General features: G+C 31.4%; 1 protein-coding gene across 1 annotated transcript; it reads left to right on the top strand.

The window, feature by feature from the left end:
• Window positions 1-2,985: 2,985 nt before the first annotated feature.
• On the top strand, window positions 2,986-8,716 carry LOC140148309 (SPRY domain-containing SOCS box protein 3-like). The gene has a single exon (XM_072170213.1). The coding sequence runs from the start codon at window positions 3,349-3,351 to the stop codon at window positions 4,036-4,038; it is 690 nt and encodes a 229-aa protein (XP_072026314.1). The 5' UTR covers window positions 2,986-3,348; the 3' UTR covers window positions 4,039-8,716.
• The last annotated feature ends 6,557 nt before the right edge of the window (window positions 8,717-15,273 follow it).

The following is a 15,273-nucleotide window of genomic DNA, read 5'->3' as shown; positions in this document are numbered from 1 at the left end:
AAACAATAATATGTAATTTCTAAGGTGTCCAACAATTCTATTGTTGAATATGATAAAAATAATATCAAAAACAAAAAGCAACACAAATCATTAAGCATGCACCCAAAACCTTGATATAATATCATATAAAATCTCTTGATATAATATCTGAAGTAATTGAAGTGTCAGCAAAATAATTTCATCTTATGTATTCATCTGAAGTATTAGGTTAGAGACAATAACTGCAATAATAGCCAAATAAGTGTTCAGATTTAAATTAAACTATGAACTAATTGTTTAAAAAGCCTAGATGAATACGAAGAAAGCTCGAAGAATCAGTTTATATATGCTCAATAAGTTTTCCAATATAGCGTGAAACTCGGCGGAAATACTTGAAGCAATTTTGGTTGCACTTTTGCACCACAAGAGCCCTTCGGAGTTAATGAAGCTACAAAACAAATGGGGAGGTATTGTTATGTTTAAATATATATCATATTTATTGAGTTATTGTTCTGGAAAACAATAATATGTAATTTCTAAGGTGTCCAACAATTCTATTGTTGAATATGATAAAAATAATATCAAAAACAAAAAGCAACACAAATCATTAAGCATGCACCCAAAACCTTAACATTTTTCTCTTGATATAATATCTGAAGTAATTGAAATGTCAGCAAAATAATTTCATCTGATGTATTCATCTGAAGTATTGTTGTAGGTTAGAGACAATAAATACAAGTATAATATATATATTTTGTTTTCAAATAAATATAGGGTGTCCCAAAGTTAATAACAATATGATTAAGATACCTTTGTATTTATTTTATTTGGCAGATCTTTTCTTTATCCATTAACTAAAACAAACAAACAAACTCGCTAACAAACAACAACATTGAACTTCCATGCTGTATCGAGTAGGCCTATAACATGCAATACATTAGTTAAATGTTTACTGCATGCACGCACCGGTACTAATCTTTCTGAGACACCCTGTATTTTCAGTTTTTATCGGCATTAAGGGGCTGGCATTTTCTTCGGAAGGGGGGGTCCCAAAAATACTGGGGGGGTCATAGAATTTTCAGACCAAAAATAGGAGGAGGGGGTTATAATTATTTTAACACCCAAAATAGGGGGGGTTATAGAATTATTAAGGGCTCCGCGCCTTAGTTCCGGCAATGAATAATTTTTCTTGAGTCTGTGTAGTTGGAAGGGGGGGTCATAAAATTTTTCGACCCGCGATAGGGGGGGTCGTAAAAATTTTTTGCCCGCGATAGGGGGGGCATAAAAAAATTAACTCCGGTCACCGACATATTTGGGACCCCCCCTTCCGAAGAAAATGCCAGCCCCCTAAAAAATACAAAAGCAATCTTTAGTTTTTATCTGCAAATCACAAAACAAAACAAAACAACTTCCGAGACAACATGCAAAGTCTTTTTGAAAACGTTACTGCATGAGCGCTACAGCCAGGTAATTGAACTTTTGAGACGCCCTGTATCTTCAGTATTTTATCTGCCTCAAAAGTTCACTGTATATGAATGTTATCATAGAACGAGTAATTTATGAATGAAATTCTTAGGTCGCAGACAGTTCATATGATAACCACAATAATAATAATATATAATAGACACTGTCTGATAGCTCCAAACGGATAATTGCATCATAATGTGATATATTATTTATGTAGACTTGTTTTTTTTTCATTCGCAAAACGAATCTAAGGGACCGTTCACAAACACTTACATATCTCGAAAATTTCAGGGCCCCCGTTTTTGACATGAAAATTATGGGTCAACCCCATAGAAAAGCGTATATACTCAATTTTCCCAGGCAAATTTGTGGTCATTTTTTCAGCCCCCCCTTAGGAGGGTCAAAAAAATTCAGGGCCCACCTTTTTGCATCAGACCCCCCTAATAAGTGTTTGTGAACGGTCCCTAAGACATGCGTGTTCATGATTTTCAAGATAATAAAGTACAATACCACTTCACTGATATTATGCAGAAAAAATGCATCTCCACAAACAAATACACCCACCCCATCATGATACACATGCCACATACCCCAAAACCTGCATATACACACCCACACCCCAGACATACACCCCCACCCCGCATAAACACACACCCATACATGCTATATCTCAACTCCTTGGTTTCGTATTTTAACGTATTTTCTCCATGCTCGGGATGACCTCCGAAATTCTAATACGACAATCTTGATTTGTTTTTGTTTATTTCCTTTTTCAATCATATACATTCTTAAACTTATACAGAGAAACACACCACACCCTCACCCCTGTTATATATGTGCGGGTGGGGAGGGGTGTTTGTCACACACCATGCAGCACACACATTAAAATTAATTTAATATTAGAAAACATTAAAAAGAAACATGATTATCGTATCATATGATGATACCACATCATTAATTTTAAGGTGCAAAACACCGAAACAGGTGGTTATTATAAGAAATCTTGACAAAGAAACTGATAGTGAATTTAGGGTACAACGCAATAAAGGTATAACACAAAAAACATAAAAATAAATCTTGGGTGCTTAATTCATAAGGGCATCTGTTGTCTTAATTAACTCCATTCAGTGCAATGATTCTTTAAAAGATGTGTTAAACAAAGGATTATGTTTGTCAAATATTTGACATGGAGAGACAAAGCATGTATAAAACCCATCTCTATCTTTAACACATTGTTGTATCTAAGAGTAGATTTGACCAATCACAGATGCAGTTCAATTCCATCAATCCTCGAACGGATCGGAACAAAGATTGCAGCATGCAGGGCTTTTAAATTAAGTACTTTGGATATTACGGACAGTGGTCTCTAGCTCGGAAAATTATTATCCACTCAAGCCTCATATCTGAACAAATAACACTCATAATTGATCGTACAGGAATATTTTGTTTGATAACAATCAGAAGCCCTTTCTGTGCTCATGAATAATTAATACCGGCACGCGACTATATTACCACTCAGCCAATGAGATTAAACGATATATAGATCGGTAGCAAGACCCGCACGCGACCGGCTGTGCAAATTTTGCATATGCCGGTATAAAATATGCCTGATTATAATAACGTCTCTCGCCATGTTTCTCCGCACAAAAAGAGGCATCTGTTGTGATTATTTCCAAAAACGATATAAAAGGAGGCATCTTGAGTGGAGGGATTTCATTCAAGACTGGAGAATTTGACGAGTAAAGGACACAGTGGTCGGTGGAGGTGAAGGAGCCCGATGGGGCTGGTGGGAGGGAGGGAGGCGATGCACAGTAATACAGGGGAACGACGTTAGCTGATGCGGATGATGATGTGGCGTCGAGGAGGAGTGATGAAAAAACACCTTGCACTAAAAATCCTGTAATGCTCAGCACAGAAATCCCCTTGTTGGATAGCTGTGACGATGATTGGACTTGGAACGTACGTGAAAAATCACACGAAGTTAAACTATCTGGAGAAAAGAAAAGAACTGCTCAATTTCATCCAAATTGGTCGAATGGAACGGCTGCTGTCCGTGGTAACAAAGTTTTACAAAACGGAGCAAGATATTATTGGGAAATTGTCATACCTAGCCGAGTTTTTGGCACTAGTATGATGCTTGGTGTTGCTACCAAGAAAGCCAGACTTCATATAGATGCTTTTGTCAACATCATCGGAGAAGATGACCAAGGATGGGGGTTATCTCATCGAGGACTTCTTTGGCACGATGGCAAGTCAAGAAAATACACAAAACCGTTCAAGGAGAACGAATCTACAAAGATAGGTATCATGTTCGATGGCATCAAAGGTACTCTAACTTATTACAAAGATGGTGTTAGTCTTGGAGAAGCTTTCACAGGACTTAATCATGTCAAAGAAGACTTGTATCCAATGGTTGCATCAACAGCTGCAAGAACTGAGATGAGAATTGGGGTGCGGAAAAGAAGCTACTCGTGTCTTCAAGATCGCTGTCGTGTTTTGATTGCAAAACGGTTACGAACTCGAAGATGTCTGGATGTCATCCTTCTACCCAAGCAGCTTAAGAGTTACGTCGCCGATTACATGCAAACGTAAGATTTCTTCCTTCACATCAAGCCAAAAAACATCAACCTGGGTACTGGCCGTTTTTGTTCAAGTGTTAATGTATGTATGTATATATTTTTCTGCAAAATCACTTGATATGTTCGGTATGTATGTATATATATTTTTGAATATCTGTATTGGTTTCTTTTCGAATGAGCATCTTCTTAATGTTATATTTTTATGATGAAAAACTAAGCCCTTATCAGTTGTTTAAGCTGTCTCCAATCCAAACCTGAATTGAGTGTGTGTTTACTAAAATAATGATATTATTGCATTTGTCGACTTCAAACATCAACCCGGTTTTAATGACATTCCGATTTATACATGTCAAAACATAATGGCATCCTTTGCACGTAACGCGAAACAAGTGTCATTCTCATTTTAATAACTGTGCGTTGCGAGAGTAAAAGGATGACGTTTTCAACAAAAACTGCTAAAATAATATATATACACATTTAAATTTTTAAATAAAAAACGTTGTGTGGAGAACAAACAAAGCCCGGGGGAAAACCGTGTAATTTAAATGGCCCGTGTGCATATATTAAAAGCATCAGTCGTGTGTCGATAACAAAAAACGAATCTCACGGTCGCCATTTTGCGGTTTAATTATGAAAATGAGTTAGAGCGATGATGCATGCGCATTGCAGAGTATATTGATAATACAAAACACTTTCGTTTTTTTGTGCATCTGTCATCACGAAATCGTACAGACGTTACGGATGAAATTGATTAATGAAATAATTATTGTGCAAACGTGGGACCTGTGGCAGTCTCACCAATCTTTGGTAGAGTTAAAATACCAGTGCTTTGTTCTCTCAACCAATTGCTTTTTCGTTCTCTTTAAATGCTTTGGCAGTGGATAAGGAAACAACAAAACAAATTTGATGGGTTTTATAAGATGCTTATTTGGAAGTATCAGCATAAGTTGCTCATAGTTTAATTAAGATATTAGTATTTAAACAACTTTTTTCAATTCAACATCATGCAGAGAAGATGCATCTTCTCTGGTGTATGTAATACCAAAAATAGTGATGATAATGTCAAGATCATTAGAAAATATATTCGTATCATTGCTGAAATTTCAAAGTATCAGCTTATCTTGAAAACATGACCCTATCTTTATAAAGACATTCTGTGAGCCGTCTTGTTGGTTCTTCCAGATATCATCTCTAAGCCTTTAAGTAACCATGGTATAGGATGGATATACATGGACGACGAACAAAAATCTCAAGCATACGACAAATTCTTAAAATACAAGAAGATCAAGTCTTCAAATACAACATATTTCGTGCTTTGTGTTTTTTGTTCGTTGAACATGCCACGCCTACCATATGCCCAGGACCCTTTAATTTTTTTTGTTAAAAACTGGCGAGGGTTTGAGCCGGCGCCCTAGGCAAAGTCTCGTGAAAAAACAACAGACCTCGCACAATTCTTTGTTTGACAAGTAGCAATGCGCATGCGTTAACTTTCAACGAAGCAGTATATTTATGGGAATCATATACAAGATGTTATAACATGCATAACAACGTATTTTAATTATCTTTTCTAAAATTAATGATATAATGCTGAGAACCAATTGATGAATGTCATGTAATGTATTATCATGAAATAGTACCCATCTTTGCACCAGCTGTTTCATACAGAAGGAAAAAACCCTGCTACATTGCAAAAATTTTGCGCTTTTGTTATATATACGACTGATATTTGAGATATTGAAAACAAAGAATCAACCTTAGCAACCGCATCAATGTTGCTAAAATGATACTATCATCCGCAAGCATTTTGATATCAGAACATTGTGATAAAAAAAAAGAGTATGCACACGCCTTCTTTGTCCGTTCTTGTATTACCATACAACTCAAAGGAGCTTTTTAGTAATAAACATGAGAATTATAATATTACTATAAATTGCCTCAAGATACGTGAGAAAATTAACACACCAGTTGAAAGAATTGGTGAGAAAGATGGAGTATGTTAATCAAACTCGTATAATTATACCATCTCATGCATATAATACGTTGTTATTATGCACCAAGCGCGATTTAAACTCGTGACTGGTGCATAATTTATTTCTATCATTTTGTATTTATGTGCTGAACTAAAGAAGCTTGTTTTAAAATGCTGCTCTCTATGCTGATGTACTTGCTTACAAAATATCGCGACTAGAACATTGACTATCATATTCAAATTTATACAAATGGCAAATTAATATAGAAATATTTATATAAAAAAAATAAAGTAATTTTGCACATGAACTAATTGCCAATTATCATAATCGCTTGGGAATGAGTTTAGAACATCATTTTCTAAAATAGAAAAGGTATAAAATATACATTAAGGAAATCCAATTTCCTCTTTTTCCTAACTAATGCTGAAGTACTAAATTAAAAATTAAACATTTTTCCAATGATCACAATGATAGTGAACATACAAAAAATCATACGAGATTGAATTAATATTAGCTATAATATTTTATACTGCTGCTTTATTTGTATCATGTACTTTTTTCATTAAATTGTTGCAGCTGGTACCGAAAATAGCTCGTTTTCAATCAATGTACTAAATATTTTAGTACCACTTGATAAAAATGTTCTTTAAAACAACTCCTGTTTTGTAATTATCTTTAAAACCGTATAAAAGTGTAAATTGGTTGATTAATAATCATATGTATATATATCCCAACTGTTTTAATTACAGTTAACAAATTGTTTCCATATTTACATAATATATTCATACACATTTACTTTTTTCCTGGTGAAAATTTGTCATTCAAATTACTATTACCGATTTTTTACAACTCAAGTAATGTAAAATTGAGTAATAATTTAAAAATTGTGAGCGAATAATTTGTGCGTGTTTTAATTTTTGCTTCTTTTACCATGTGTACACAACTCATCCGTTGAAACTCTAAGGAATAATACTTTTGAGTATATTAATTCGAAAATAGTTTCATATGGTTTTTGTTCTTTCACACAACTCAAAAAATTGTGGAAACTTTGAAAGTATAATTTTACTTTGGCAGAATGCTTCACATCATTTGCTCACAACTCGATTTGTATATAAATCTATAATAATAATGTAAGAATAAACCATGAATAATGGTTTATTTCTTGCCTGACTGTTCTGTCACAACTCAACCATAAGTTACATATTAGAGCACTAAAATGTAGCGATACATTGGTTGTGCAATATATTATGTAGTATCTCTAGCTTATTCTATTAAAATGTAGTCGTAGTATTATTAAATGCTTGTGATCTTGCCATATATAAAAAAAGAAAAAGAAAGAAAGACATAAACACTGTAAGAACATGAGGGGATTTAAACCGTACTTAAAACAAAAGTAGAATAGCGACATGTATAATTAATACATAATACAACAGTACAAAATTGGGGGACAAAAAGCAGTCTTAAAACAGTGTAGAGATTCATTTAGGGAATCGGGGAAAAATATTTCTTAATTATAAAAGCGAGACAATTTTTCATTTGAGTTTTGGGGAGGGTATAACTTACCATAGGCCTATATACCATTCATCATGTTAATTTTGGTATAAATCGCTTGCATTATTCTCTTTCTTATCGTCTAGCACAATGTCTTGCATAATTATTAATAGTTTATAAACTGAGAAAATAAAAATCTTACTTCACAAATTTTGCATCAATTCCAGGATAGTGCTATAACTTACAAATTATAGAAATATTAGAAATTGGTGAATTTATTTCAACCAGGACAAGTAGCAAATGAAAAAAAAAAAAAAAAAATGAAAAAAAGTTACAGTTGGAGATGTGCATTGTAATTTGCTCTGCGGAGTGGTCACTTGACCAGACCTTGTAGCTGGGTGGAACTCGAACTGATTTGCCAGTCTTGTTGAATTTCTTGTCGAATGAAAACATGCAAACAAAAAGACAAACATGCTTGAAGAGGTGCAGCAGCATTTCTATTCATAAACTCCATTTGCTACCTGTCGTGGTAAAATAAGACTATAAAAATAAGGAATTAAAAACAAGAAAATGAAAAAAAAATCTAGCAGAAAAAATCATGTTTAAAACCATGGTAACCAACCAACCAATCTTGTCAGCAATACTTTGTATAATAGTGTTATTATTTGTTTTAGGGGAACAGCGCTTTAAGCGTGAGTATGTTACCCCGCATGTGTCCAGCAATCATCTCAACAGTAGTCTATAGATCATGTTTATAAAACATAAGTTTTCAGTAGTAGGTTCTACTATATGGTGGTATAACTTATATGGATGAAAAGTGATATTGTTATGGTGTTGAAAATATTAATGCAATGTGTAAAAACGTATTCCATTATTTCGTTCAGATTCCAAAACTTTCGGCATTTTCATACTTGAAAAGCTTACATGGCTTAAACAACTCATAGGTATAATGTAAAAATGCTGTTAAGTAAACTTGAAATTATAATATAATCAAGTTAGTTATCCAAGCTATTGTAGTACTTCATAGAGAATCCATTCTGATGACGGTTGAATATCAGTTTTGATCAAAATTCAGCACCCTTGGTCTCATCAGGACCTAAGTGTATTTCCGCACTGAATGACCAACCATGTACTGTTGACAGCACTCAGCATTGCAACTGGTATTTACCATGTCAATTCACATAATATCAGTCATTGTTTGTTTAACTCAATACTATCTTTCAAGATAACGACATTTGCATTTCATGATAACAGCATTTTGTATCAAACAAAATGCAAATAAAATGTATTTATACAAAGTAAATACAATTCAAAGGACTATTGGAATATATTTTAAGCATTGCATTAATACAATAAAATGTTAATAAGCATTGTATTCAGTTATGAAATGTGATGACTGTATGTGCATTGAGTCCTGATTGGCTAAATAATTATAGCTAAATGATAACCATTTATCATTATAGTTAAGAGTGAATGAATGAAGCTATAATTGACATGAAAAACACTTGCTCATTATTTTGGTATTTCTGCAAAAAAATTATATATACTCACCATGCTTTTGTCCTGGACATTCTTTAAAATATTTTACAATGCATTTGTAATGCTTCAGGTATAGCAATCGGTATATTCAACTGCACAAATTTCTTCATAACACAATATTTATAAGAATTATTATACTTAAAATAATATATACTAATTTCCAATTTTCTTTGTGACAGTGTGTCTAAATTTAAAACCTACATATGTTACTAATTTTCTCTTTTCTTTGTGACAGTGTTTAAAATTAATACTTACAATTTTAACATCAAAAATAAAATATTGTAGAATAGCTGATGGCATTCTTTCTTCTTGCACAAGAGAAATTTATAATCATCAATATTCTTAAAAAGCATTTAGTGTGGTTAATTTAATCACTTCGATAAAAGAAAAATGATAAAAAAACACTATTCGAGAATGGAAAAAATATCTTTCTTTCATTATTGTATTCATCAAGTTTTGAGATGTTCAAAACTTGTCTTGTGAACTCCATATTTACTTAAATAGGCAGACACCTTCAATGCAGCATTTGCTACTGCTGCTGAAGTTGTTCAGTTCAAAACTTCTTTTAACGCTACTAAAGCATTCACTGTTTAAATATTACAGCTCTGCTGAAGTTGTTAAGTTCAATCTTGCACTCAATTGTATTACACAGCCATCAAAGTGAACCTCTATTATGCTGCATGCCTTAACCAAGTATAACCTGGTTAGTAATTTTATTAACTAGGTTTACTCAAAAAGCCTGCTAACGCTGCCTGTCGATGAAGTAGATAATGAAGAATATAGTTTGTAGTAGAACATATGTAGTAGAACAAAATACTGATATAGAAGAGTGTTATAAAAGGTTTATGTTTAAAAACAAAACAGGTTTAGTTCATACCTTTATCAATTTTGATGACATTATCAAACATACTGGTATGACCCATACTTGTTTTTTGTTTTTGTGTCCATCATAATTGGTAGTGTTTTAATTATTTATTTTAAATGATATTGTAGTACACTTAAGGTATTAAGGTTTACCTACCTCAAAAAGGTGTTATTTATTGATAATGTTCTATAAAATGAACTCGGATCATGTGCGAATTGGCCGGGAAAGTTGCAATCAAAAATTTGTAGATTTAAGACATTTTTATAACTTATTAATCAATTGTGATGTTAATTGTTGGATGTTAATTGTTGTGACCTCTGTAAAAGTGCAAGAAACAAATTGAACAAATATAATTTTTGGTATGTGTGTTAGGGCTACACCAAACCTTGGATACGTAAAGAAACATACTCATGTATACCTATAAATTCCTACTAATACTATATCATATAATCCACCTATTTTCCATCATAACTCTAAGCCACTTCATATCTTTGCATGTTATAAAACAAATATCTATCATAACTTTAGCCACTAACTCTACTAAAAGAGAACTTTTATGGCTTACAAGTACTACAGTCAAATCTTACCTAAGTTTCTACATGTAATTTGCACAAACTCATTATTACTGCTAGTACTAGATTAAGTGTGAATCTTAAAATACTTAAAATTTCTTTACTAAGGTGTATCAACTCATATAAGTATTAATTAACCATCATGCATAATTAATGAGCACTAATTACTAACATTGACCGTGCAATATTGTTTCAGTTAGAAGTATAGATTTACTCTGAAACAACTGCTGAACAGCAGCTTCATGCAACTAACACTCAATCTCTTGAAATTCATTGCACATTGTATCATTACTAATCAAAAGATTCATCTACTAACACAAATTGAAATGTTGATGATTTGCAGTTTAATTCTGTTTAAATCATTATCTATTTTGATCATTCATCAACAGTAGTTTACTTAGTACGGTATATCCAAATTCATCTACTAACACTGAAAATGTCGATGATTTGCAGTCAAATTCTGTTTAAATCATGATCTATTTTAATCATTCATCAACAGCGACAACAGTAGTTAAATCATCAAATCCAAATTCATCTAGTAACACTAATTAAAATGTTGATGATTTGCAGTCAAATTCTGTTTAAATCATGATCTATTTTAATCATTCATCAACAGTAGTTAAATCATCAAATCCAAATTCATCTACTAACACTACAAAATGTTGATGATTTGCAGTCAAAATCTGTTTAAATCATGATCTATTTTAATCATTTATCAACAGTAGTTAAATCGTCAAATCCAAATTCATCTACTAACACTAATTAAAATGTTGATGATTTGCAGTCAAAATCTGTTTAAATCATGATCTCTTTTTAATCATTCATCAACAGTAGATAAATCATCAAATCCAAATTCATCTACTAACACTAATTAAAATGTTGATGATTTGCAGTCAAATTCTGTTTAAATCATGATCTATTTTAATCATTCATCAACAGTAGATAAATCATCAAATCCAAATTCATCTACTAACACTAATTAAAATGTTGATGATTTGCAGTCAAATTCTGTTTAAATCATGATCTATTTTAATCATTCATCAACAGTAGTTAAATCATAAATCCAAATTCATCTACTAACACTAATTTATTAAAATGTTGATGATTTGCAGTTAAATTCTGTTTAAATCATCTATTTTAATCTTTCATCAAAAGTATTTTACTTAGTATATCCAAATTCATCTACTAACACTAACTAAAAATGTTGATGATTTGCAGTCAAATTCTGTTTAAATCATGATCTATTTTATTCATTCATCAACAGTAGCTAAATCATCAAATCCAAATTCATCTACTAACACTAATTTATTAAAATGATGCTTTTGCAGTCAAATTCTGTTTAAATCATCTATTTTAATCTTTCATCAAAAGTATTTTACTTAGTATATCCAAATTCATCTAACACTAACTAAAAATGTTGATGATTTGCAGTCAAAATCTGTTTAAATCATTATCTATTTTAATCATTCATCAAAAGTAGTTTATTCAGTTTATCCAAATTCATCTACTAACACTTATTAAAGTAGGCCCTATTGATGATTTGCAGATGATGATTCGGTTAAAATCATCATCTATTTTAATCGTTCAAATGTAGTTTATAACCAAATTCATCTACTAATGCAAAATAATTAAAATATTGATGATTTGCAATCAAATTCTGTCAAAATCAATAAATATTTTAATAATTCATGATTAGTTATATCAAAGTCCAAATTCATCTACTAACACTAATTAAAATGTTGATGATTTGCAGTCAAAATCTGTTTAAATCATGATCTATTTTAATCATTCATCAACAGTAGTTAAATCATCAAATCCAAATTCATCTACTAACACTAACTAAAAATGTTGATGATTTGCAGTCAAATTCTGTTTAAATCATGATCTATTTTATTCATTCATCAACAGTAGCTAAATCATCAAATCCAAATTCATCTACTAACACTAATTTATTAAAATGTTGATGATTTGCAGTCAAATTCTGTTTAAATCATGATCTATTTTAATCATTCATCAACAGTAGCTAAATCATCAAATCCAAATTCATCTACTAACACTAATTTATTAAAATGTTGATGATTTGCAGTCAAAATCTGTTTAAATCATTATCTATTTTAATCATTCATCAAAAGTAGTTTATTCAGTTTATCCAAATTCATCTACTAACACTTATTAAAGTATTGATGATTTGCAGATGATGATTCGGTTAAAATCATCATCTATTTTAATCGTTCAAATGTAGTTTATAACCAAATTCATCTACTAATGCAAAATAATTAAAATATTGATGATTTGCAGTCAAATTCTGTCAAAATCAATAAATATTTTAATAATTCATGATTAGTTATATCAAAGTCCAAATTCATCTACTAACACTAATTAAAATGTTGATGATTTGCAGTCAAAATCTGTTTAAATTATTATCTATTTTAACCATTCATCAACAGTAGTTTACTAAGTATATCCAAATCCAAATTCATCTACTAACACTAATTGAAATGTTGATGATTTGCAGTCAAATTCTGTCAAAATCAATAAATATTTTAATAATTCATGATTAGTTATATCAAAGTCCAAATTCATCTACTAACACTAATTAAAATGTTGATGATTTGCAGTCAAAATCTGTTTAAATCATTATCTATTTTAACCATTCATCAACAGTAGTTTACTAAGTATATCCAAATCCAAATTCATCTACTAACACTAATTGAAATGTTGATGATTTGCAGTCATATTCTGTTTAAATCATTATCTATTTTAATCATTCATCAACAGTAGTTTACCGAGTATATCCAAATCAAAATCAAAATTCATCTACTAACACTAATTAAAATGTTGATGATTTGCAGCCAAATTCTGTTTAAATCATTATCTATTTTAACCATTCATCAACAGTAGTTTTATCCAAAATACTGGATTTTATAGACGCAATTTCTAAGAATCAGCTAATATCACCAGCAGTAGTATATCCAAATCAAAATTCATCTACTAACACTAATTAAAATGTTAATGATTTGCAGTCAAATTCTGTCAAAATCATTATCTATTTTAACCATTCATCAACAGTAGTTATAATCCAAATACTGGCCGGGATTTTATAGTGGCAATTCCTAACAACCATAATATAATCATTTTGCACCTACTAACAAATATCTTCAGATGTCAATAATATGTAACTTTTATCTTAAAGTTATCATAATTGGAGAAAACTCTGATAATTAACAACTCATCAAAAGTAGCATTATATAAAGACCATGTAACTATGGTAACAGTACCCCAGCACATCCTCCACCCCAAATCATCATCATCATCATCATACAGCACATCTACTAACAACTCTTTAAATTATCAATGATTTGCAAGTTGGCAAACACATTGACTATTTAAACCATTTCATCGACAGTAGTATATTATCAAACTTATAATCGACTAACTAATTCATCATGACTAATGCTCACCTGACTAACCCTTACCTCAACCTATATAATAAATGCTGTATCGTAATAATTGCACTTGCTATATTGGTATACAATGCTAATAATTGAAAGTATAATATCACTGAATATAATATCAGACAGTGAACAACCAGTAATCATTTGTATACTAAACTGATCTCTAGCACGCAAGGTATCTAGTATATCATTTGTTAAAATGAAGCGTCAAAGTTATTATATAGTTATCAGCACTTGAGTGTAGTAACCCCGTTATCACCTTCAATGATAGATTTCAATTGTAAAATTACTTTTATCATTTTTGAATTGCACTAGATGTAGTATTTACTATTCATTAGTCATTACTCAGTAGTCATTATTATTCATTATCCACTAATCCATCAATGCTAGTTACTGCACAGGGCAGCTAGCCATTAGCCAGCTACTCAGTGACTAGTTAACCAATTTTACTAATCCCTTCACCCACCCCCTTTTTCCTCTTTCATATTGCACTTTTACAAGATAACTTAGTAAACTAGTGATTTACTACGTTACACGATAATAAGTTACTTGTAACTGACTAACATTTTAACCCCTTTTCATCACCTCTCATTCATGCATTGATTAAAACCTAGTTAACTTTGTAACTAGTTACTTAACTAGTTACTCTAATAAGTTACTAGGTCCGCTAATCTATTTTTATCCCACCTTCCACACCCCTTTTAACCCTTGTTCATCTCTCATGCACTAACTAGTTAACTAAGTAGCTAGTTACTAACTAGCTACTGCTAAACAGTGACCAGTTATTGACTTTACTAACCTGTTTCTATCCATGCACCAGCTAGTTATAGTAGTTATAATGTGCAAGTCACAAGCTCATTAACTAGCTGTTAAGTAGGATAACCTTTTGTATGAACATTCAATCATGTGACAAGTCATGTGATCATCATGGAGAATCTCCATGGCAACAGGAAATCATCATCTTCATCTGATATGAGAAAGTCACAAATATCTGGCTGTTTATACAAAAGGTTAACATATATTTAGTAATTATCACCCACATCTTTCATCATGCACTTTCTACTCATCTACTAACATAAAATCATCATGACGTAGCTAGGGTATTAATTTCTTTAATGTATATCTTTAACTGTATTTTTCCTCCGTCCATATTGTAGTCTTCTAGTGATAACGTAGGTGTATTATTATAGTTCATATTTATGCAAAAAGTAATTTTTGAAAAACATACTGCTAGCTTTGACAGAAAGTTTATAGTTTAGCATTTTTCCACTAACATCCATAGTAGCTTCCATTTTTATCATGTTTGCCATGATTTTACACTTTTGGTAGTTCTCACTTCATTTTTAAACATTGCAC

The sequence above is a fragment of the Amphiura filiformis genome, chromosome 3 (genome assembly GCF_039555335.1).
Source record: "Amphiura filiformis chromosome 3, Afil_fr2py, whole genome shotgun sequence".
Classification (NCBI taxonomy): Eukaryota; Metazoa; Echinodermata; class Ophiuroidea; order Amphilepidida; family Amphiuridae; genus Amphiura; species Amphiura filiformis.
This window is presented reverse-complemented; position numbering and strand designations above follow the sequence as displayed.